Source organism: Colius striatus, chromosome 9 (assembly GCF_028858725.1).
Source record: "Colius striatus isolate bColStr4 chromosome 9, bColStr4.1.hap1, whole genome shotgun sequence".
Classification (NCBI taxonomy): domain Eukaryota; kingdom Metazoa; phylum Chordata; class Aves; order Coliiformes; family Coliidae; genus Colius; species Colius striatus.
Window position 1 is genome coordinate 20,716,247 of NC_084767.1, and position 18,124 is coordinate 20,734,370.

General features: G+C 46.8%; 1 protein-coding gene across 3 annotated transcripts; it reads left to right on the forward strand.

Moving 5' to 3' along the window:
• Positions 1-1,125: 1,125 nt before the first annotated feature.
• On the forward strand, positions 1,126-17,295 carry LOC104550783 (C-terminal-binding protein 2). 3 transcript variants are annotated; one of them, XM_062003061.1, is made up of 10 exons: positions 1,559-1,629; positions 5,715-6,617; positions 7,321-7,475; positions 7,568-7,712; positions 10,094-10,300; positions 10,880-11,094; positions 11,875-12,005; positions 12,167-12,294; positions 12,834-12,954; positions 13,950-17,295. In XM_062003061.1, exons 2-10 carry the CDS (start codon positions 6,569-6,571, stop codon positions 14,119-14,121), a joined length of 1,323 nt encoding a protein of 440 aa, XP_061859045.1. In that variant the 5' UTR covers positions 1,559-1,629; positions 5,715-6,568; the 3' UTR covers positions 14,122-17,295. The 3 variants fall into 3 exon arrangements, with proteins under 3 accessions (XP_061859043.1, XP_061859045.1, XP_061859044.1); XM_062003059.1 differs by lacking the exon at positions 5,715-6,617 and having other exon boundaries at positions 1,126-1,629; XM_062003060.1 differs by lacking the exon at positions 1,559-1,629 and having other exon boundaries at positions 4,649-6,617.
• Positions 17,296-18,124: the final 829 nt, after the last annotated feature.

The following is an 18,124-nucleotide window of genomic DNA, read 5'->3' on the forward strand; positions in this document are numbered from 1 at the left end:
TACGCGGCTGGTAGACTGCAATTCATTTCACTCTGGCACATCGTCGCTCCGTTTTTAAAAGCGAAGGAGAGGAAACCCATCTGCCAGCCGGCTCAACCCAGCAGGCTCAGACGCAATTAACCAGAAGAGGGCGATGCTGTCATTCAGTGTCAGGCTCCTAAAGCTAACCGATCCAGTCAGCACGACGGGCTGGAGGCAGCGCGCAGAGCTACAGCCCAGCTGCCCCGGTGCCAGAGAAGCCTTAAGGCAAGAGCTGGGACAGCAGCACGGGGCACGCTGCATCCCTCTCCGTCCCCTCGACTTATGAGCCGGCCCAGCCCGCTGGACAGGCGGCTCAGTCTGCCGGGAGAGAGCGGAGCCGCCAGGCAGGACCGCGCCGCCGGGCTCCGCGCTGCGGCCGATGGGCATCCCGGCGACACCGGCGGCGGGCGCTCCTCAGAGCCGGGGCCTGAGCGCTGCAGGCGGTGCGTGCGGGAGGCCCTGCGAGGCGCGGCAGCGGCAGCACGGCCCGGAACCTGCCGGCCTCGGCCCCGAGCTCTCACTCGCGCCCGGTGCGCCCGGCGGGCGAAGGGCGCGCGGAGCTCCTGGGGGCTGCTGGGCAGCTAACGGCTTATCTCCCGCTCAGCCGCGCAGCGAACGGCCGGCCCCGGAGGGCGTGGCGTGGCCCCCCAGCCCTGGCCCGCTGTGCCCGGCTGTGTCCCGCCGCCGCTTCCCCTGCCCCAGCTGCATCTCTGGCCGCCGCCGCCGCGCTTGAACGTGACGCGCTGCGGACTCCACCGCGCCACCAGCGCCGCCCAACGCGGCCGTCGGCGCCCGCGGGGCACGAGCGGAGCGGAGCGCTCCCATTGGGGCGCGGCCACGTGACTCGAGCACGGCGAGCCCCTCGCGAGGCCGTTGGTCCCACGGGCAGGGCGTGCGGCTACCGGGACGCTTGACGTGCTCGGCCAACCAATCGCCGCGGTTAGCGGGACGCTTGACGTGCTCGGCCAGCCAATCGCCGCGGTCAGCGGCACGCTTGACGTGCTCGGCGAGCCAATCGCCGCGGTCAGCGGGACGCTTGACGTGCTCGGCGAGCCAATCGCCGCCCTAGCTGCAGGGGGCGGGGCCTGAGGGGCGAACGTCGGCGGGCGGTGCCGGCTGCGGGAGCGTGCGGGGCACGGTCTGTGCCGAGCTGGGCCTGGCTCTCTGCCCGCCCGTTCCATGGCTTCTAGAGCGGTTGTAAGAGTCAGAGAGCTCCCGATTGGCGGTGTGTGGGACAGTCGTGGTTCTGTTCGTGGGATGTGTGCGGTTCCTACAGCACTTCCGGTAGGGAGCCACTCACTTTGCAGAGCCTCTGAACAGCTTTCCTCTTACTTCGGACAGGCCTTGTTGTTGGGGCCCTTTTCCTGTGGTGCGAACGCAATGAGTTTTGGTACAAGGACAGGCATCCCAAGGGGGTCCTGCTTAATGTTCAGGCTGGTGGTTGGAGGCTGTACCTGCAGCATCTGTCCCGGTGTGTCTTAGTGCTGGCAGCTCCACTCCCAGGTCAGATGTTGAGAGGGATAAGGTCGTCCAGCAGAGGAGGCAGAAGCGGATTGACTGTGGAAAGAACACTGTGGGCTACTAGCTCTTCCTTCAACAAGTCCCCAGGTGAGTCAGTTCTGGGTCTATTAATTTTCCTACAACTCTTCTGTTTCTAGCTGGTTGCAGATATTACTGGGGAGAAGTACTGAAAATGTCACTTGAGGCATCCCCTTTTCCTTTGAATGAGCTAAAAGCAGCTTTGCTGCCCTTTCATATCTTCCTGGAAGGGGGAAGACAAGAGGGGTTTAAGGTTTCTAGTCACTTAATGAATGCTGTGCTTTTAGGGCCACTTGTCAGACAGGGATTCATTCTCATACTCAAAAAATATATCTGCCAGTCTTTGGGACATGCAAATCAAGTTGTGTCAATGAGCTCTGTGTGCCTGAGACCCTTCGAACATGTTTTCTACTCAAGATAAACACGGACTTCTGGAAGACACCTCTGTCCATCATCCTAGACACCTATTAATGATAAAAAAGGAAGATGCCCTTTGAGGGAGGGAGAACATGGGGAGTGTGATCATCCTAATCTTAGACCCCTCCAAACCTGAGAATCCTCTTCTGAGCTCTCAGTTGACTCTTCTCAGACACCTCTTAAGCAGCTCTTAAGAAGAATAAAGTGCAGAGTCTTCTGTGCTCACACAGCTAGCTAGTATCTGTCTCATCAGTGCTGTAGGGACTGGAGTCTGACATACTCGGGGACACACAGATCTAGGCTGTAGACATCTATTAACCTGATGTCCACCTAACAAGTGTACAGCTGTGGCATACAGGGAGGGGACCTGATCACTTAACCTCCTTTCAAAGAAAAAGCCCTGCTTGTCACGGGAGCTTGACGAATAAGATGGCTGGCTGTTGGGAAGGCAGGGGCTGGCCGCTGCCTTGGGATCTGCAGCAGCGTGCTCCAGTGACCTACCACCTCAAGAAACTCACCAGGCAGGACAAGTCCCTGGAAGGACCAGCATGTCCTCGCCCTGGTAGCCAACGGTGCTGAGGCAGGTGGACGATGCAGCTCAAGCAGATGCCTCCGGGCCCCACGTCGCCGTGGCTCCCCGGGAGCGCCCTCGGCACGTCCCGGTGTGAAGCGCCGCACCGCGCGGAGGACACGGCCGCTCTCCCTCCCGGCCTGGTCTCCGCACTCCCCGTCTGCAGCGACCGCGCTCTCGCAGCGTTCTGCCACTGCCGTTTCTCCGCCCAGTGTGCCGCGGCTGTTCCACTCTGCTCCCTTCCACTGGTTAGAAACTCTTTTTAACCAGTATGCTGTTTCTGAAGCCACTTGTAAAATAGTTTTCATTCTCAGCATTTTATTGGTTTTGTTTAACATGTAATATTTGAATTCTCTGAAGTTTATGTGCGCTCCAAATATCTCTGGATAGCTCACGTTTTAAGCATTGACTGTAGTTCATCCCTATATTTAGCAGTGGTTGCCTTGGGAAGTGTAAAAGGTAGAGTATGTAATGAAACTACCCTAAAACACTATCCAGCAGCTTGCCACTGAGTAGTATTAATTACAAAGACCTTTATAGTACTTTGATCTAGGTCATGATTCCCCAGCTTGACTACTATATCACACGAAGCAGCTTCAGAAAGCTCACTAGAGTTAGACAGGCAATCTTTTCTGCTTCTCCCGTATAGATAAGGGCTGTTACTTAGAAAATAGATTAATTCTTGACAAACTGTGTTGGAGATAATAGTCTTATTGATTTCCACAAATTATTTACATCCACCAGATTATTATGTTTTTAATTACAAGCAAATTCATTGGTTCATGATCCTCAACCTGTCTTCTTGTCTCTTTCCACTCAGGCAGGTTTTGACCTCTTTCACAGTCCTCGTATCTGACTCACCCTTTGTGAATCTCTCATTATTTCAGCCAGTTTATTAAATATCCTGAGATATTTCAGTGAGAAATATCCTGAGATATCCAGTGAGCTTGAAAATAAAGCATTTTGCTAAGCACTTTCTACACTTTGGTCACATATACCTCTTCCAAACATTCTTACTACCCTCATCACCAGCTCACAGGTCTCGTTATCACCACGGTCCATTTGGTCACCAAACCTCAATGCACAGCAGGAGAAAGGCACATGGATTTGTTAAAGCACACAGTGCTGTATTTGAACAGAGCTGAGGAGCTATTGAACAAAAGACAATCGTTAAAGTAGATCAGTTTTTTGGGCATCAGATCAGGCACCAGGAATGTTTGTGTAACAAATGACTTGAATTTGTTCTTCAGTGAACTGTACAGCACTTCCCCTGTGCTGGTCCTAATTGTGTAGTGGATTCTTGATACCTTAGGATATAAACTTTATTTTTTTAATGCCAAAGTTAATTATTAGCTGATATACAATGAAGTAATTGTGAAATGCCTGAAACAATAAAGCTACGCCTGAAACAATCATGCTGTTAAGGTAGGAACACTGAGAAACTTGAAGCGTGAGTGATGCAGATTTCTGGACCTACAAGAAGTTGCTCAGAAAGGAATGAAAACTAAGAGTTCAACCACGAAAATACTGGCAGGGGTCTCTACGACCACCAACCACCATGGAAAGAGCCCCTTACCAATGCAATGTGCACATGTAATGACTATGTAAATATGATAATAAGTTCCAGGAAATAGAATGAATATGTATAACCATCCTGGGAAATTTAATATCTATGTATGTAATGCTAATGTAAACTTCACTGATACAAAACACTGCATGCACGTTAGGTGGAGTGATCCTCTGTGCACCCAGCACTGCAATAAAGAATGCTGCCTTGTAAAACTTAACAGCAAAGTGTTAGAGGGTTCTTTAAATCGCTGACTTTTATGGTAACAGTCTCAGCATGTGCAATTTTTTTTCTGCCTTGCCTGGACTGATCCTAAAGTAAACAGATTCTAGGATGTGGTACAGGATCTGTTTAGTTGATTAAGGTTTTTCCTCTATGTTGGCTGGGAAGGAGGGAAAAGTAACTCATGGTTTTGAGGCTTTTAGAAAGGCAAGGCTGGATCTTGTGTTGAACCTGGCTGTAGTCAGCAAATGTGTACATTGTCTTACATTGTGGTCAGGCACAGCAAGGGATGTGCCTCTTTTGAGCAGGCTCTCTCAGAGACTCCAGGGAGTTTCCAGGGATCATGGCAAATAGTAAGCGCTATAAGGGAGGCAGGGGCAGACACTTTACTCAGTGCTGACCATGCTGTTTCTCTGGATTCAAATTTTCTCACTGTCTGAATTTACTCTTGCTTGTGCTTGCTGTGCTTTTCTGAGGAAAGGTACGTGGTCGGGGATTTGTGGAAAGTACAGTCATGACATGCAAAGATGGGTCCCTGGGCATTAGGGGATGATGTGTGTAGAGGATACAAAAAGGACTAGATTTTGCTAAACTGTTCCTATCAGCAGTAGCTGAAGCAGCAGTGCTCAGAATAGTGCTCCTTTGTGGTGTTTTTTGTGGTTGATGGTGGTTTGTTGTTTTTGTGGTGGTCTTTGTTTTATTTCTTTGGGTTTTTTTACTGGTTTAAATAGTTATCAGAGATGAGGTCAATACAAACAGAATGGGTTTGGTAAGAGGTCAGTTTGCAAAGTGGATGTTTAAATTCATGGAATAAGGAGAAATGTTTAGACCCTTTTTTGGCTCTAGAAAGCACAAGACTGAGAATTTCCTCTTGTTTGTTTTGTCTCAAGACTGTGTTTCACCCTGTGTCTAGTCTTAAGTCTCCTTAACCTACCATGCACGATTTTGGCTTCTCTGTGGCACCAAACTTAGCAGCTGGACTATTTGCTATGTGACAATTCTAAGGTTGCTCCTGTTGTTCCACAGCACAGGCATTCATGTCCAATGTTCTCATTTGTCACCCAAGCTGCTGCTTGCCTGTATTTGCTCAGCTGAGGGTTTGGTGATGTCAGCAGGCAAGTTTCTGAGAATTGGAGACATCTTGGATCTTTATAAAGACTGCAGTGCTGCTTCTCCGTGTTGCTTTTTGTTCTTGCCCTTCCAAGAAAATTAACGTCCCCATTCCAGAAGTGCTGCAATGCCAGTAACCTCAAGGGGCATACTAGAATGCTTCACAGGCCCCCCACTCGATTTATATAAGATGATCGACATGAGGTGGTGGTGTAGGGATAAAAAGGCAGAAGCAACAGAGTATTCAGCTGCATATTGTTTTCTCAGGTGAAGGACTTGAGCTCCTGCATCTTAAGTACAGCAAAGGCATAAAAAAATATGCCTCAGACAAAGAGCAGGCTAGGTGCCATGTATCTGATGCTTGCTAGCCTGGTCACTGCTGAAGCCACGTTCTGGAGGAAGACAGAAGAAGCCATGTACCTTCTCCCACTTTCGTGAGTGTTCTGGTTGTTCCTAAAGCTCTTTGGTGTTGAAGACCATCGTGATCCATTTCTCTAGCGGCCAGGTCTCAGAGCGATCTGTTTACAGCGACGACTCCCTCCTCGCCCAGCACTGGCGCAGCCCGAAGGCTCCTGAAGGGGTCTCCGAGCCCCGACCCGGTGCGTGGGCCGCAGCAGGCCCGGACGCGGGGCCAGCTGGGGCCGCGCGGCTCCTCCTCGCGGGCGGTGTCCCGAAGGCCGAGCAGGTCCCGCCCCGGCGGGGAAGGCGGGCGGCCGGTGCGCTCGGCCCCGTGCCGTTTCCCCGCAGCCCGGCCTCAGGAGGCGCGCGGCTCGGCCGGTTCTTGGCCCGCAGGCACACGCAGGATTCGGACGGCCCAAGACCAGCCATGGCCAAGGAGAACTAGTGGACCGGAGGCTCCCGAGCGGCGGTAGCGCCCGGCTGGGCCTGGGCTGGGCCGTGCCGGCGAGGGCCGCCGCGCCTCTCTTGCCGCCTCGTCGTGAAGGTTTGTGAGGAGGGTCGCGGCGTCGGCGGGCGCGGCCCGGAAGCGGAAGCGGGTGTCCCTCCCCTGTTGGCTGGGCCGCTCGGCGGGGGGCTGCGGCCCGTCCCTTCCGCTTCCTCCCGGGAACCGGCGGCGGCGAGTGACGGGCGTCCCTGCGCAGCGCTGAGGGGCGGCGCGGCCCATGGACCGGCACAAAGTGAAGCGGCAGAGGCTGGACCGGATCTGCGAAGGTGAGGAGGCGCGGGCGCCCCTCGGCAGCGGCGGCGACGCGCGGGGCCACGCCCGACAGCGGCCCAGCGCCCGGGCGGCGGGTCCCGGCGCTGGCCGCGGCGGCGTGCCCTTTGTGCGGCGGGGACCCGGGCACGGTCCCGCGCGGAGCTCGCCCTGCCGAGCCGCGGTGCTCACCCGGCCGGCGGCTTGATCGTGCCCTACTGCCAGCGGGTGGGCTTCCGCCCCCTTGATGTGCAGTGCGCTGCCCGCGGGCCTGGCGCCGGTGCCTCGTCCTTCCAGAGAAGGGCGGCTGCCATTGACTGTCGGAGGCTCCAGGAGTGGCCAAGTTCTTTTGCTCACTTGTGAAGGAAGTAGGCATAATGTCGTTGCGGGCAGAAGGGGTGATGGGGTCAGGATAACGGGGAGTAGGCCTGAAGGGGCTTTATAACTGGTTTCAGGAGCCTAGAGTAAGACGGCTTGCTTTTGAGTAGGCCACTTCTATAATTACTGATAGAATAGATAGTGTTTTCTTTATATAGTGGTGACAGATGTGAGGTGACTTATTTGTTTTCTAGCTTGATTTCTCTGTGTTAGGTTGTTGTTTATTTCTTGTGCTTTGACTAATCCCTTTCTAAATGCTACAGAACTCAAACAGGACTAGTGACTTGCAAATGACAGTTCCAGAATTCTTGTCGTATATGTGATCACTGACTTTCTCAACAGGCATACGGCCTCCTATTGTGAATGGCCCAATGCCAGCGCGGCCACTGGTTGCACTGCTGGATGGACGAGATTGCACGGTGGAGATGCCCATCTTGAAGGATGTTGCTACAGTGGCATTTTGTGATGCTCAATCTACTCAGGAAATCCACGAAAAGGTAGGCAAGAAAACATCCAAGTGATTTGACACAGAGCTCTGCCTCTTGGAGTAACCAAAGCAGAGACTGATTTGAACTGTTTTTTGTTACAGGTGCTGAATGAGGCAGTGGGAGCTCTGATGTATCACACCATTACCCTTTCTCGTCAGGATCTGGAGAAATTCAAAGCCCTCAGGGTCATTGTGCGTATTGGCAGCGGCTATGACAATGTTGACATCAAATCCGCTGCAGAATTAGGTATGATGATACCATGAGGGTTCTGTTTGCCATCAGAACTGAATGTGAAGTGGAACACTGCCCATGTTTTTCTGTTATATAGCTGAGTATATTCAAAACTTTCTAACTACAAAGACTTCAAGCTGCTTAGTTATCAAGTGTCTTTAGGAAGCTGAACCAATACTGGAGCTGGTAGGTGGCTTGAAAGTGAGATTCTCGGTTCTCAGATTGCTCCGCTATAGATGTCAGAATATATTGTTTGGGATTCAGAAACCTGAATGTGATGTCTAGGTCACTTTTGGTGAGGTGGCTTTGAGTTGTTCTTCTGAAAGCAGCCTGCAAATACTGATACAGGATAAACTCACTGTAAATGCTTGACAGGTGAGGTTTCTTCTTGTTTTTTTATATGCAGGTATGTTCTAAATCAATATATTTTTGATCCTGTTAGAGACTGTGTCATGGGGAAACTTTTTGGATCAAGTGACAAAAAGCTGCTATTTATTAAATGTATGGCAGTGTGGCTTTTGGACCTTGTAGTCTCCTAGGTGAGGTAGATTATCTAAGTACCCTGCTCCTTCTCTTTTAGGGTTGTGTCAGTGGTTTGAAAAGTTTCTTAATGTAACATGGATCAGATTATGCTTAAATCGAATGCAAGTGATTACATATAAAATTGAAATAGACATTACAATTTCCAGATCTGTAAGGAAAGGTGAGTTGCAAATAAATGAAGAGTGCATATTTGTCTACTGTTTGAATTAGGTCTAAAGAGTCTTCTCAGCTGAGTGATTCTACAGAATAGTCTCAAGAGCTCTTGTCAAGGTCTTTGGCACTTATCCAGCCAGTACATTTTTAGACTGAGTTTGGAACCTAATCTACTCTTAGGATTCTTTATTTCAAGTCACCACCCATATCTTTGATTTGTTCAGGTTCAAAGCTTTCCCTTTCACCCCACTCCACACTCACTAACCCAAGGAGAAATGGATCAAAGTTCTTTCACCATCAGACTGCTACTTGCAACTTTTGCTTTGGAGTGATAGTATAATGACCCTTACACATGTCCACATTTGCTTTTTCTGGGGCAGTTAATGATTATTTTCATGCTTAGCCAGGTCCTTTAATTCATTCTGAGGTAAGATACTGTTCCTTCTGTGTTCTGAATCTTCAAATCAGACCAAAGGGCTGTTGTGTATGTTTGCATTTTCTTATATTTAGGCATAATGTTGCATGTAAACACAAATTAGTGTCTACCTGTGTGAGATGAATACCTGTGGCTTGTCTGAGGTTGAATGAGAGGGTAACTAGTGAGATTAAAAGACGTTAGGTTTCCCTGTCTCCCCTCCTCATGTCCTCCCAGGCATCTATGTGGCAGTCTGATAACTGGGATTGTGTGCGGTCATTGCTCTGATAGCTCTACTGAGAGACTGTGGTCTGAGTTTTGTCGAATGTCTCCTCTGTAATAGGCTTATGGAAGACTGATGCGTTGCAGAAGTTTTTGTGCCGTCAGCCATTGCCTAGATCTCATTCCTAGTTTTCAGATAGGCAGTGGAGTTTAGGGAGGGAAGAGTTTCCTTGGTTTGCAACTGTCTAGAATTACTTTAGGTAAGATACCACTTTTTCATGTAGTTATTTTTAATTCTTGGCCTGTTTGTTGAATGTGGGATAAGGACAGTGAAGTTGAACATTGACAGCACTTCTTGCCTTTTAAAAAAATAAATTACTAGGATGCACAGGAATGGTGAAAACAGTAATTTGTGCTTCCAGGAGTTTAATGTTTTTTGTTAGTAATTTCCCTGATGGCCTTAGCCATGGGTTTTATGGTCTCTTGTGGCTCTATGTTATTCTAGAGTGCGAGTGTTATGTGTTGTTATTTTTAAGTGTGAGTTCAGATGGATTTTAGAGAGGCGCTTGTGGCTTCTCTCAGCATTTAATGACTTAGTTACTTATTGTTGCTCCTGGGGAAGCTAATGCTTGCAGCGAACATCTGGACTGTGAGGCATGAAAGAGCTCAACCATCTGTCTTAATTCTTTGTACAGTCTGGTAGTTAATCTGTCAGGAATATCTCTGGAATGAGTGCATCTTTTTGGATGCAGATTTTCTAAACCAGTCAGTTTCTTGCATCACTTGTATGACCCAGTTTTCTCATTTCAGCCTGTTGTGGGTTTTTTTCTCCTGGTATGTCAATCAAATGGATATTTATAACAAAGGAATAGTATTTCCTTGGTGTTAAAAAGCTGGCTGGTCCCATTTATGGTGCTGTAGAATAAGCTTCTGAAATTAATCCTATGTTTCTTGACAGTATTCTGGAATACTGAATTCTCTTTCAGCACTAATGCCTGAAAAGCTCTATATTGGTTTAGTGTTGCGATGCTTAAAATCTTATATGACCTCTGTGGCTTTGTAGGCATTGCAGTTTGCAACATCCCTTCCTCCTCGGTAGAGGAGACTGCTGACTCTACCCTCTGCCACATCTTGAACCTCTATCGCCGTGTTACTTGGTTACATCAGGCTATGCGGGAAGGGAATCGAGCCTCGAGTGTAGAACAGATTCGAGAGGTGGCTGGAGGCGCTGTGCGTATCCGTGGGGAGACTTTGGGCATCATTGGACTAGGTAAGTGATGGGAATTGTTAGCTTGAAAAGTGAGCTTGAAAGTTTTTGGGAACCTAAGAGTCACAGACTGAAAAAAATGATAATTTTACAGCTGTTCATTGTGAAACACACCGACTCCTAAGGAATGCTAGTGCTCTATTCTGTGATGCTGGATATCTTCAAGAGTTGGGTGTATGTTACGGGACTGGGGATTTTTTTCACATTCAAATGGCTAGAAGAATTGGAACATTCAGACAGCTCTTCTTGGTGACTGTTTCCCTGTGTGCTAGGCTCTGTATCCATAACAAAGCTACCTGAAAGCTACCAATTCCTTCTCCAAGTTCTTGTAATCATATCATTACTGCCTCTGACTCGGGGTGTAAGCTCTGGCTATTGCATGGGGAAGGAGTAGAATTAGCTACATGGGATCAGCTCTGAATTACCTCCTTGGATCCCTAAGGCAATTCTAGGGGTTTTCAGGGCTGCAGTACGTTGGGCCCTGGAAGTAACCTCCAGTGTAGGCTCCCAGTCTACCCCAGTATCTTGTCTTTAAAGTTTGTTTTACCTTTCCTTGATGATTGTGGGTTTTCTTTTGTGAAGGCCGAGTTGGACAGGCAGTGGCTCTGCGAGCCAAGTCCTTTGGCTTCAACGTGATTTTCTATGATCCCTATCTGCCGGATGGAGTGGAGCGATCCTTGGGTTTACAACGAGTAGGAACCCTGCAGGATCTACTAATGCACAGCGATTGCATCACATTGCACTGCAGCCTGAATGAACATAACCATCACCTCATCAATGACTTCACTATTAAACAGGTGCAGCAGGAGCTTGATTTCCCCCACAGAGCACTGTGGAAATGAATGCAAACAGAAACTGCTGCTTTCACAGAGGCTGAGAGCGTGTGAATCCTGCTGCCTCTGTCGTGTGCCTCCTGCTCTGCCTTTGGAGGCTGGGAGCGTGTGGATCCGGGTGCCTGTGCTTTGTGCTGTATAGAATTTCATGTTAAGAGCAGAATAGGATTTTGCCAAGTAGCTTTAATTATAAAGAGTGTTTGAAATGATTTAATAATTTCAAATTACCTTTAAAGTGCATAATTGACTCTGCTGGTTAGAGCTGGATGTGGTGTGGCTGGGACTGTAAGTTTCTTTACATAGCTCTACCAAAGCCTCTCTGCCCAAGCCCACTGCGCAGTCAGTCTCGGGCTCTACTCACTCCACTAGTCTATTAATGCTTTTCAGTGCTTTCATGAGAGACATCTGGACATTGCAGTCCAGTTGTGTGTAGCTGGATACTTGATTCATGTCCTCTTTCTTTTTTTAATATAGTAGGATGAATATGGAGTGCATAACTTGAGAGTTCCACTTTTGCCCTTGTTGTCTTGTGGTTTTTGTTTGTTCATTTTTAAAGCAAATTTCTCAAGCATTGCTTGCAGGCATTTCCCCTCTGGTTAGCTTTGCAGTGAGAGCACTCCTAGTTCGTCCAGGCCTCATCTAATCACTGCAGGCTCCTGCTTATTTCCAGTAGACTTCCCAAGATCCACTTAGCTTCCATGAATAGTCTCATTCTCAATCCACTTAATATTTTTATTCTTACAGATGCGCCAAGGCTGCTTCTTAGTGAACACAGCCCGGGGAGGGCTGGTAGATGAGAAAGCCTTAGCACAAGCCTTGAAAGAGGGGAGAATCAGAGGAACAGCATTGGATGTGCATGAGTCTGAGCCTTTCAGGTAATGTTGCACCTGCATGCCTGCTGCTACCCTGTGGCTCAGCTGTGCTGATTCTTTCAGTTGTATGTTATGTGACTTACAGTGATCCCAAGAGGGCAGATGGGCTTTATCACTTCTGGAGAGAAAACACTTTTTTTTTTTTTCCCCCCTACCCCACACAGCTTTGCACAAGGGCCCTTAAAAGATGCACCCAATGTGATCTGCACCCCTCACACTGCCTGGTACAGTGAGCAGGCTTCCATTGAATCCAGAGAAGATGCAGCTAAAGAGATCCGCAGAGCGATTACAGGTAATAAGGAAGACCATGCACTTCACAACCGCTCCTGAATTAGTGTCAGTTAATGGGTTCACTGCAGGGATTATGGTGATTGTTCTGAAAACTTGGAGTCAGTAACTGTAATGTAAGTTGATAATTGTGCCTTCTGAGAATCTTGTAACTAGTGCTGAAGTGTCACTTTCCCTCTGTGGGAAAGTCTTTTACCCAGTACATCTTCCAAATCCTTTGCAATAATTCTGTTGACAGCTATACCTTATACCGTTTTTCTGGCATAGCATATATTGTCTGTTGTGGAAGGTGAGACATGCCAGTTGCAGTTTGTGGCTAGTAATTTTCACAAGATCACAGAAGTGGGGACGAAGGATAAGTTTTTTGTCTTCTCCAGAGACCAGTTGTTCAGAACAGAGTCTCCCTTGCCCAGTGTTATCCTATGGAGGTAGATGGAAAAGCTGTTGCATGTTTCCTTTCTACTTTCATTTGTAAATCCTTCGGGGAACAAGCCCCTTCTACTTGTGTCCTGGTTATTTTGGTCGTTCTTGTCACTCTTGCAGGTCACATACCTGATGCATTGAGGAACTGTGTTAATAAGGAGTACTTGCTGTTAGCAGCTCAGTGGTCTAGTATTGATCCTGCAACTGTGCACCCAGAACTTAATGGAGCTGCAGCTTACAGGTAGGTTGTCCAAGGTAACTGCTTCCAAGCATATATTCCTACTGAAGTATGCCAACGTGCCTCTTTTGGTTTAAAAACTGCAAGCGGGTAAGTTTCTCGTCCTGTATACTCTATACATCTTTCAAGAAACTTAACAGCAGTGCTTCTTCTGTAAATGTGTAACATTTACTTGTTCATATTTAGCTCCAGCTGCATACTGGTTCATTTTTCTAAGTCCTTGCAAGACCTGCCCAAGAGATATCTTAATAAAAGAAAGCCCGCAGGATGCCCAAAAAGAGATCTGGATCTTAGCATTCAGAAGCTGTGCATATCATTAGGTCTGTATTGACAAAGCACAGTTCTTATCTCTAGCTTAAATATGAACAATTAAAGAGACATTGTCCAGTGGTTTTGGGCAGTGTCCTAAACAGGGCCTGCCAAGTGATTACAGGTAGGTTGTTTCCCTTCTGGTTTTCTCCCATCAGCAAAGTAGGAAATACATTCTGTTCCCTTCTCTGAGAGATCTACAGAAGTTTAGGTATATTTATGGAGAAGGTACAGGGCTGCAGGTTGGCAGTAATGGAAGAATGGTTCATTAGCAGTTTGTGAGTATTGCTCTCCTATTTTTCATCTCACATCTAGCTGTTCTATTAGTTCAGCTCATTTTTTTTTCAATCTTAGAGCCCAGTGAAGGATAACTGGCAGCCTGCACTACTCCTGCTGATGGAAAGGGAATTTCCAGGCCTTAAGGGCACCTTCATACAGTGCCTCACACTGTTTTCCACTGGAGATATACCTTGTATCTGCTCTGCAAGTGCATAGTATGTGACCTGAGGCTATCTATACCTGTCTGAGAACAGGTGTCATTTGATATTAGGATACAACTGCTGCTCTTCAGCTCTGGATTCCTGTGTTGTGTCTCGCAGCATTGCTGTTGTATTCAGCAGGGCACAGCTCCTTTCCCTTTGCATGACTGTTGGACAAGCTCGTAATTTCTATGTTTCTGTTGGGTTTAGGTTTCCTCCAGGAGTAGTGGGAGTACCCACCCCTGGGCTACCAGAACCACCAGTAGTGGAAGGGATTGCAGCTCATGGGATCCCTCCTGTTCCTCACTCTGCACCGCGAACCCCTTCCCCGGGAGAGACAAGCAAACTGGATGCAGACAGAGAGATTCCTGCTGACCAATAGCAGCATCTTTTTCCTCTTCTCTGGCAGCAGAAAAAAGTAGGAGTGCATCTTCTCCTAGGACCTTCTTTAACACCCTACAGAGACTGTTTCCTGTTCCTACAGGACAGGAGAATGCATTTCATTACTGGCAAACTTTAGCTCTTGCCTTTATTTTGTAACCCTTTAGTTTTAATCTCTCAATGAATCTTTCTCCTCTGGGGCAGGGCAGCAGTGACCTTGCCTCTCCTCAGTAATACTTCATTTAATGAGTGAGTTTTCCCATATATCTGCCTCGATTGTCTGTGAGTGAACTGTCCTTGTGCACTTGAAAATAGAAGTGGAGCTGCCTGATCAGGGATGACCCTCAGTCTTCTTTAACATCAGACTTCAGTGCACACTTTTCAGTTGTGACTTACAGTTTAATTTGGCTGATCCTCTTGTAAGTGTAGCCATGGGGAATATTAGAAAAATATTAGTGAATTGGAGAAGTTGTGATTACTGTCTTTATTATGCCCTTGGTAGAATGCAGCCTAGGCTCAGCTCTGTGTATTATTTTGCTTGTTTTAATTAAGGTTTCCTGTGAAAATGGACATAGTGCAGGCATTGCTAGTTCCTGATTATACAAAGTTTTGTCTATGCAGTACTAGGCCTGAAGTTAAAAATAACAATCTCAAAGCCAGCCTTGTAAATAATTTGGAAAGGATTAAAATGTCATCAAATGTGTTTTGGGGGCCACTGTGTTTGTGAGGCTTCAGAATAGTTCACCTTGGAGTCTGTGTTACTCGGAGAAGACAAGAGAACACAGAAGTGGGAAAACCTTGCACTGAGAGACAGCAAGGAGCAGTAACTTGCAGCTTTAGTTGCTGGTTCCTCAGACACTTGTACCTCACAGTCTAAGGGCAGTGTTTATCCATGAGGTAACTGTCATGTTAGAATTCTAAGCTTTGCACTACTGATTTCTTTCTCTATTTTTTTTTTGGCATACCTGCATCAAGTAGAAGTAACATACCACTGGTCTCTGTGCTGATGGAGAAAGCAGCTTTGAACAGTTTGCCAAATTACTTTAGCTCTGCTAGCACACACTGCATTGCTAATAGTAAACGGGGCAAGACAGTGTTTTTTTACATGAATAAGCTTTGTGAAACTAAAGGAGAAAGAAAACTCTTGCTTGTCACCTGAAGCCAAGGAAGGATTGTTGCTCTCAAGTCTTTCCCCATTTCTCAAATGATTTAATATGAATCATTTCTTTGAGGGGTATGGAGTTTTCAGCAAAACAGTTTCCACTGGAGATTTTTCTTAATTCTAAATTTTCCTTTAACTTCACCTCATTATGCTTCAGTTACAGCTTTTCCATGCACAAGATATAACAATTCCCAATTGATTTGTTTGTGTTGGTGGGTATATTAAAGTCGGCTCTATATTGGAGGCATAACCCTATGTGTGGGTTTGTCTGCCTCTCTTGATTCTTCCTTCTGTTCTGTATCTGTGACTGGAAGCTGAACAGCTGCGAACAGACTGGAAATACACCTTGAGGTATGGACAGTATCCTCTGTTGGGCTGTTTACAGTTTGGGAAGCTGAGGGGGAAGTTTCCAGTCACTTAAATGTTCAGAATTTTTTTTTTCCAGGTTTTAATTTTTCTCCAATACTGCCTTTGTATAATGGCTTACTGCTGATACAGTAAAATGATTCATTCCTTTTTCCTCCACCTCCACTCCTGCAATCAAGAACGGAGAATAGACAAGAAAACACCTAATGTGTTTGCTCACAGATTTTTACACTTTAACTGTTTAGCATTAGTGAGATGATACTGGTTCTCTAGTGCTGAGTGTTTGTCTCGGTGAAGGTTCTCAGCTGCTGTGTTTTCATGGATGATGCTGATTCTACTTAAAATTCATATACCTCCTTTTCTGCTCAGGTTTAGCACATGAGACTGGGACTGGTGGTAGGATAGGTGGCAGAAAAAGTTTTAGGAGAAGTTTTTCTGAGTAGAAGCCTAGAGCTCAGAAACATGTTGCTTGCAGCTGTACCTAAAATAGCCAGCAGCACTCTCCTGAGTTCTCTCCTCTTTAGGAAATCTACATTTTACAAGCTACTAGCTAAGAAAACTGTTTTTCTGACAGACTTTTCTGTCTAGTTATTACCACATTAGGGACGCAATCTGTCAGTAACTACTCTTTGCTGCTGAAAATTCCTGCCCTGCTTAGAGGTTCAGGCCTCAGAATATTTTGTGGTAAGGGGCTTCTAGCTATGGGCCTTGTGAATACAGAGGGTCAGAGTACATTGACCTTGTCTCCTTCCAGAGCACAATGCAAGAAGGATTTTTTTTTAATTTTTTTTTTTAGAGGCAGATTTTTTTTTTTGTCTTCTTAACTGCAAGTATCTCTATAGACCAGTCAACTGAGCAGAGGAAGAGTGGAAAGACCTCACTTGGGGGGCACTTGAGTTTCTCAGTTCTTACTTTTGTGCCTAGATATACTGGTGACTAGTAAGTTTAGGAATTAAATAACTGATGTCATAAGAAATAGTTCCAGTTATGGATACTAAGGAGTTGAAGCTGACAGCATTGATGGTGGCTCTGTTTCTATCCAGCACTATGTAAGGCTTCTTGGATGTGAAGGCAGTTTTCCCCTTGATTAAAGCCACAGCAGAAAACGTTGAGGTAAAAATGGACTGAACCCTTATTGTGGCCTCAAAAAAGGACTCTCTGCATATCTGATCACTCTCCTTGTATAGACTGAATCTATTATCACCAGACAAAGACTGTTCTGAGCAGATAGCTCAAAGAAAAATTGACCAGTACTAAAGTACCCTGTGGTCTTCTCCATCCGCTGAGTGCCAAGTCCTTTGTTAGCACTGTCTCCTGTGTGATACACTGACTTGTAGCTTCCCCTCCCAAGCTTACTGCAGTGTACAGAAGTAGAAGGATTTGGGGTTTTTTTTAATGCCTTCTTTCAGAACTAGCGCAAAGCTTTAATCCCAAAGAACAGAAGTCTCCCAGGGTGAGGCAGGAGTGCCCTAGCTGCACTAATCTGCTTACAGGAGGTGCTCACACTGTCCCAAGGTACATTCTGTTCATCAGGGTCACTGCTGCTGACCAGCTTTTTTATAGAGGACTCAGAGTTTCAGAAATATATTTTTGTAGACAATGACTAAACTGTGAAACATTGAAATAAAGCATGTAAATGAAAACTTACAGCACTGTCCTCTGTACAGATGTTTTTCACACTTCAGTTCTCTCCTGACTCATTAGAAAATGTTTGATTACTTCTTGGATATATTTTAATAAAGTTCTCCAAAGGACATGGCTGCTGTCTGTGGAAGGGGTGGCCTCAAATACGATATTGAAAGGGAGGGTTGAAAACCTGTAGAGGCGAGTGTCTGCATCAGTCCTGCATTTCTCAAATTAGGTAAGTTGGATGTGCCACTCGGGCAAATGACCTTGGATTCTGGAGCACTGACCATTGATGGAGGCTGTGAAGGTGGCAGACTGGAGAAGAGGCCATCTTCAGTGGCTAAGGGACAGCTTGGGATGTAGCCTGGTGGTTTCTTGTGTAACTTCTCACAAACTGAAATTGTGGGAACTGGTTTTGCAGACTTTTAAATGTGTAGTTTAAATACACACGTCTAAACAGCAGGTAGCTGTGTCTTCACCCTTTTGCTGTAAAATGCTACTTGAAATGTAGACACAAAATTAGACCATTAAACTAGTTTTTCTAACATGATAAAAGTTGGTGCAACAGAATTACCATAGGAAAGTGGTTAGGTATTTCATAAATGGATGGTAATTCATGTTTTATAGCCTATACTCCATGTGTTGATCATTAGTGGAAGTTAGGAAACTCCTTCCTATTCTTGGTGGAATATATCTAGGTGGTGCTGTGCACCTTTGGAGTATGCAGCACCATGCTCAGGAGGTGGAATATGGGAAATATTGGCATGCGTATCATGGTAATTTCAGTCTTTGAGTTGGTGGAATGGAAAGGGGACAGCAGAGGAGGGTAAAGCAGCGTTCTGATGCCACT

What these genes read in the sequence shown, in the direction of transcription:
- LOC104550783 (XM_062003059.1), top strand. Translation starts at nt 1,530, where the DNA reads ATGTTGAGAGGGATAAGGTCGTCCAGCAGAGGAGGCAGAAGCGGATTG. An exon ending in GATCCGCAGAGCGATTACAG is followed by an intron (nt 12,295 to 12,833) that starts GTAATAAGGAAG and finishes TCACTCTTGCAG; the next exon opens with GTCACATACCTGATGCATTG. An exon ending in AATGGAGCTGCAGCTTACAG is followed by an intron (nt 12,955 to 13,949) that starts GTAGGTTGTCCA and finishes TGTTGGGTTTAG; the next exon opens with GTTTCCTCCAGGAGTAGTGG.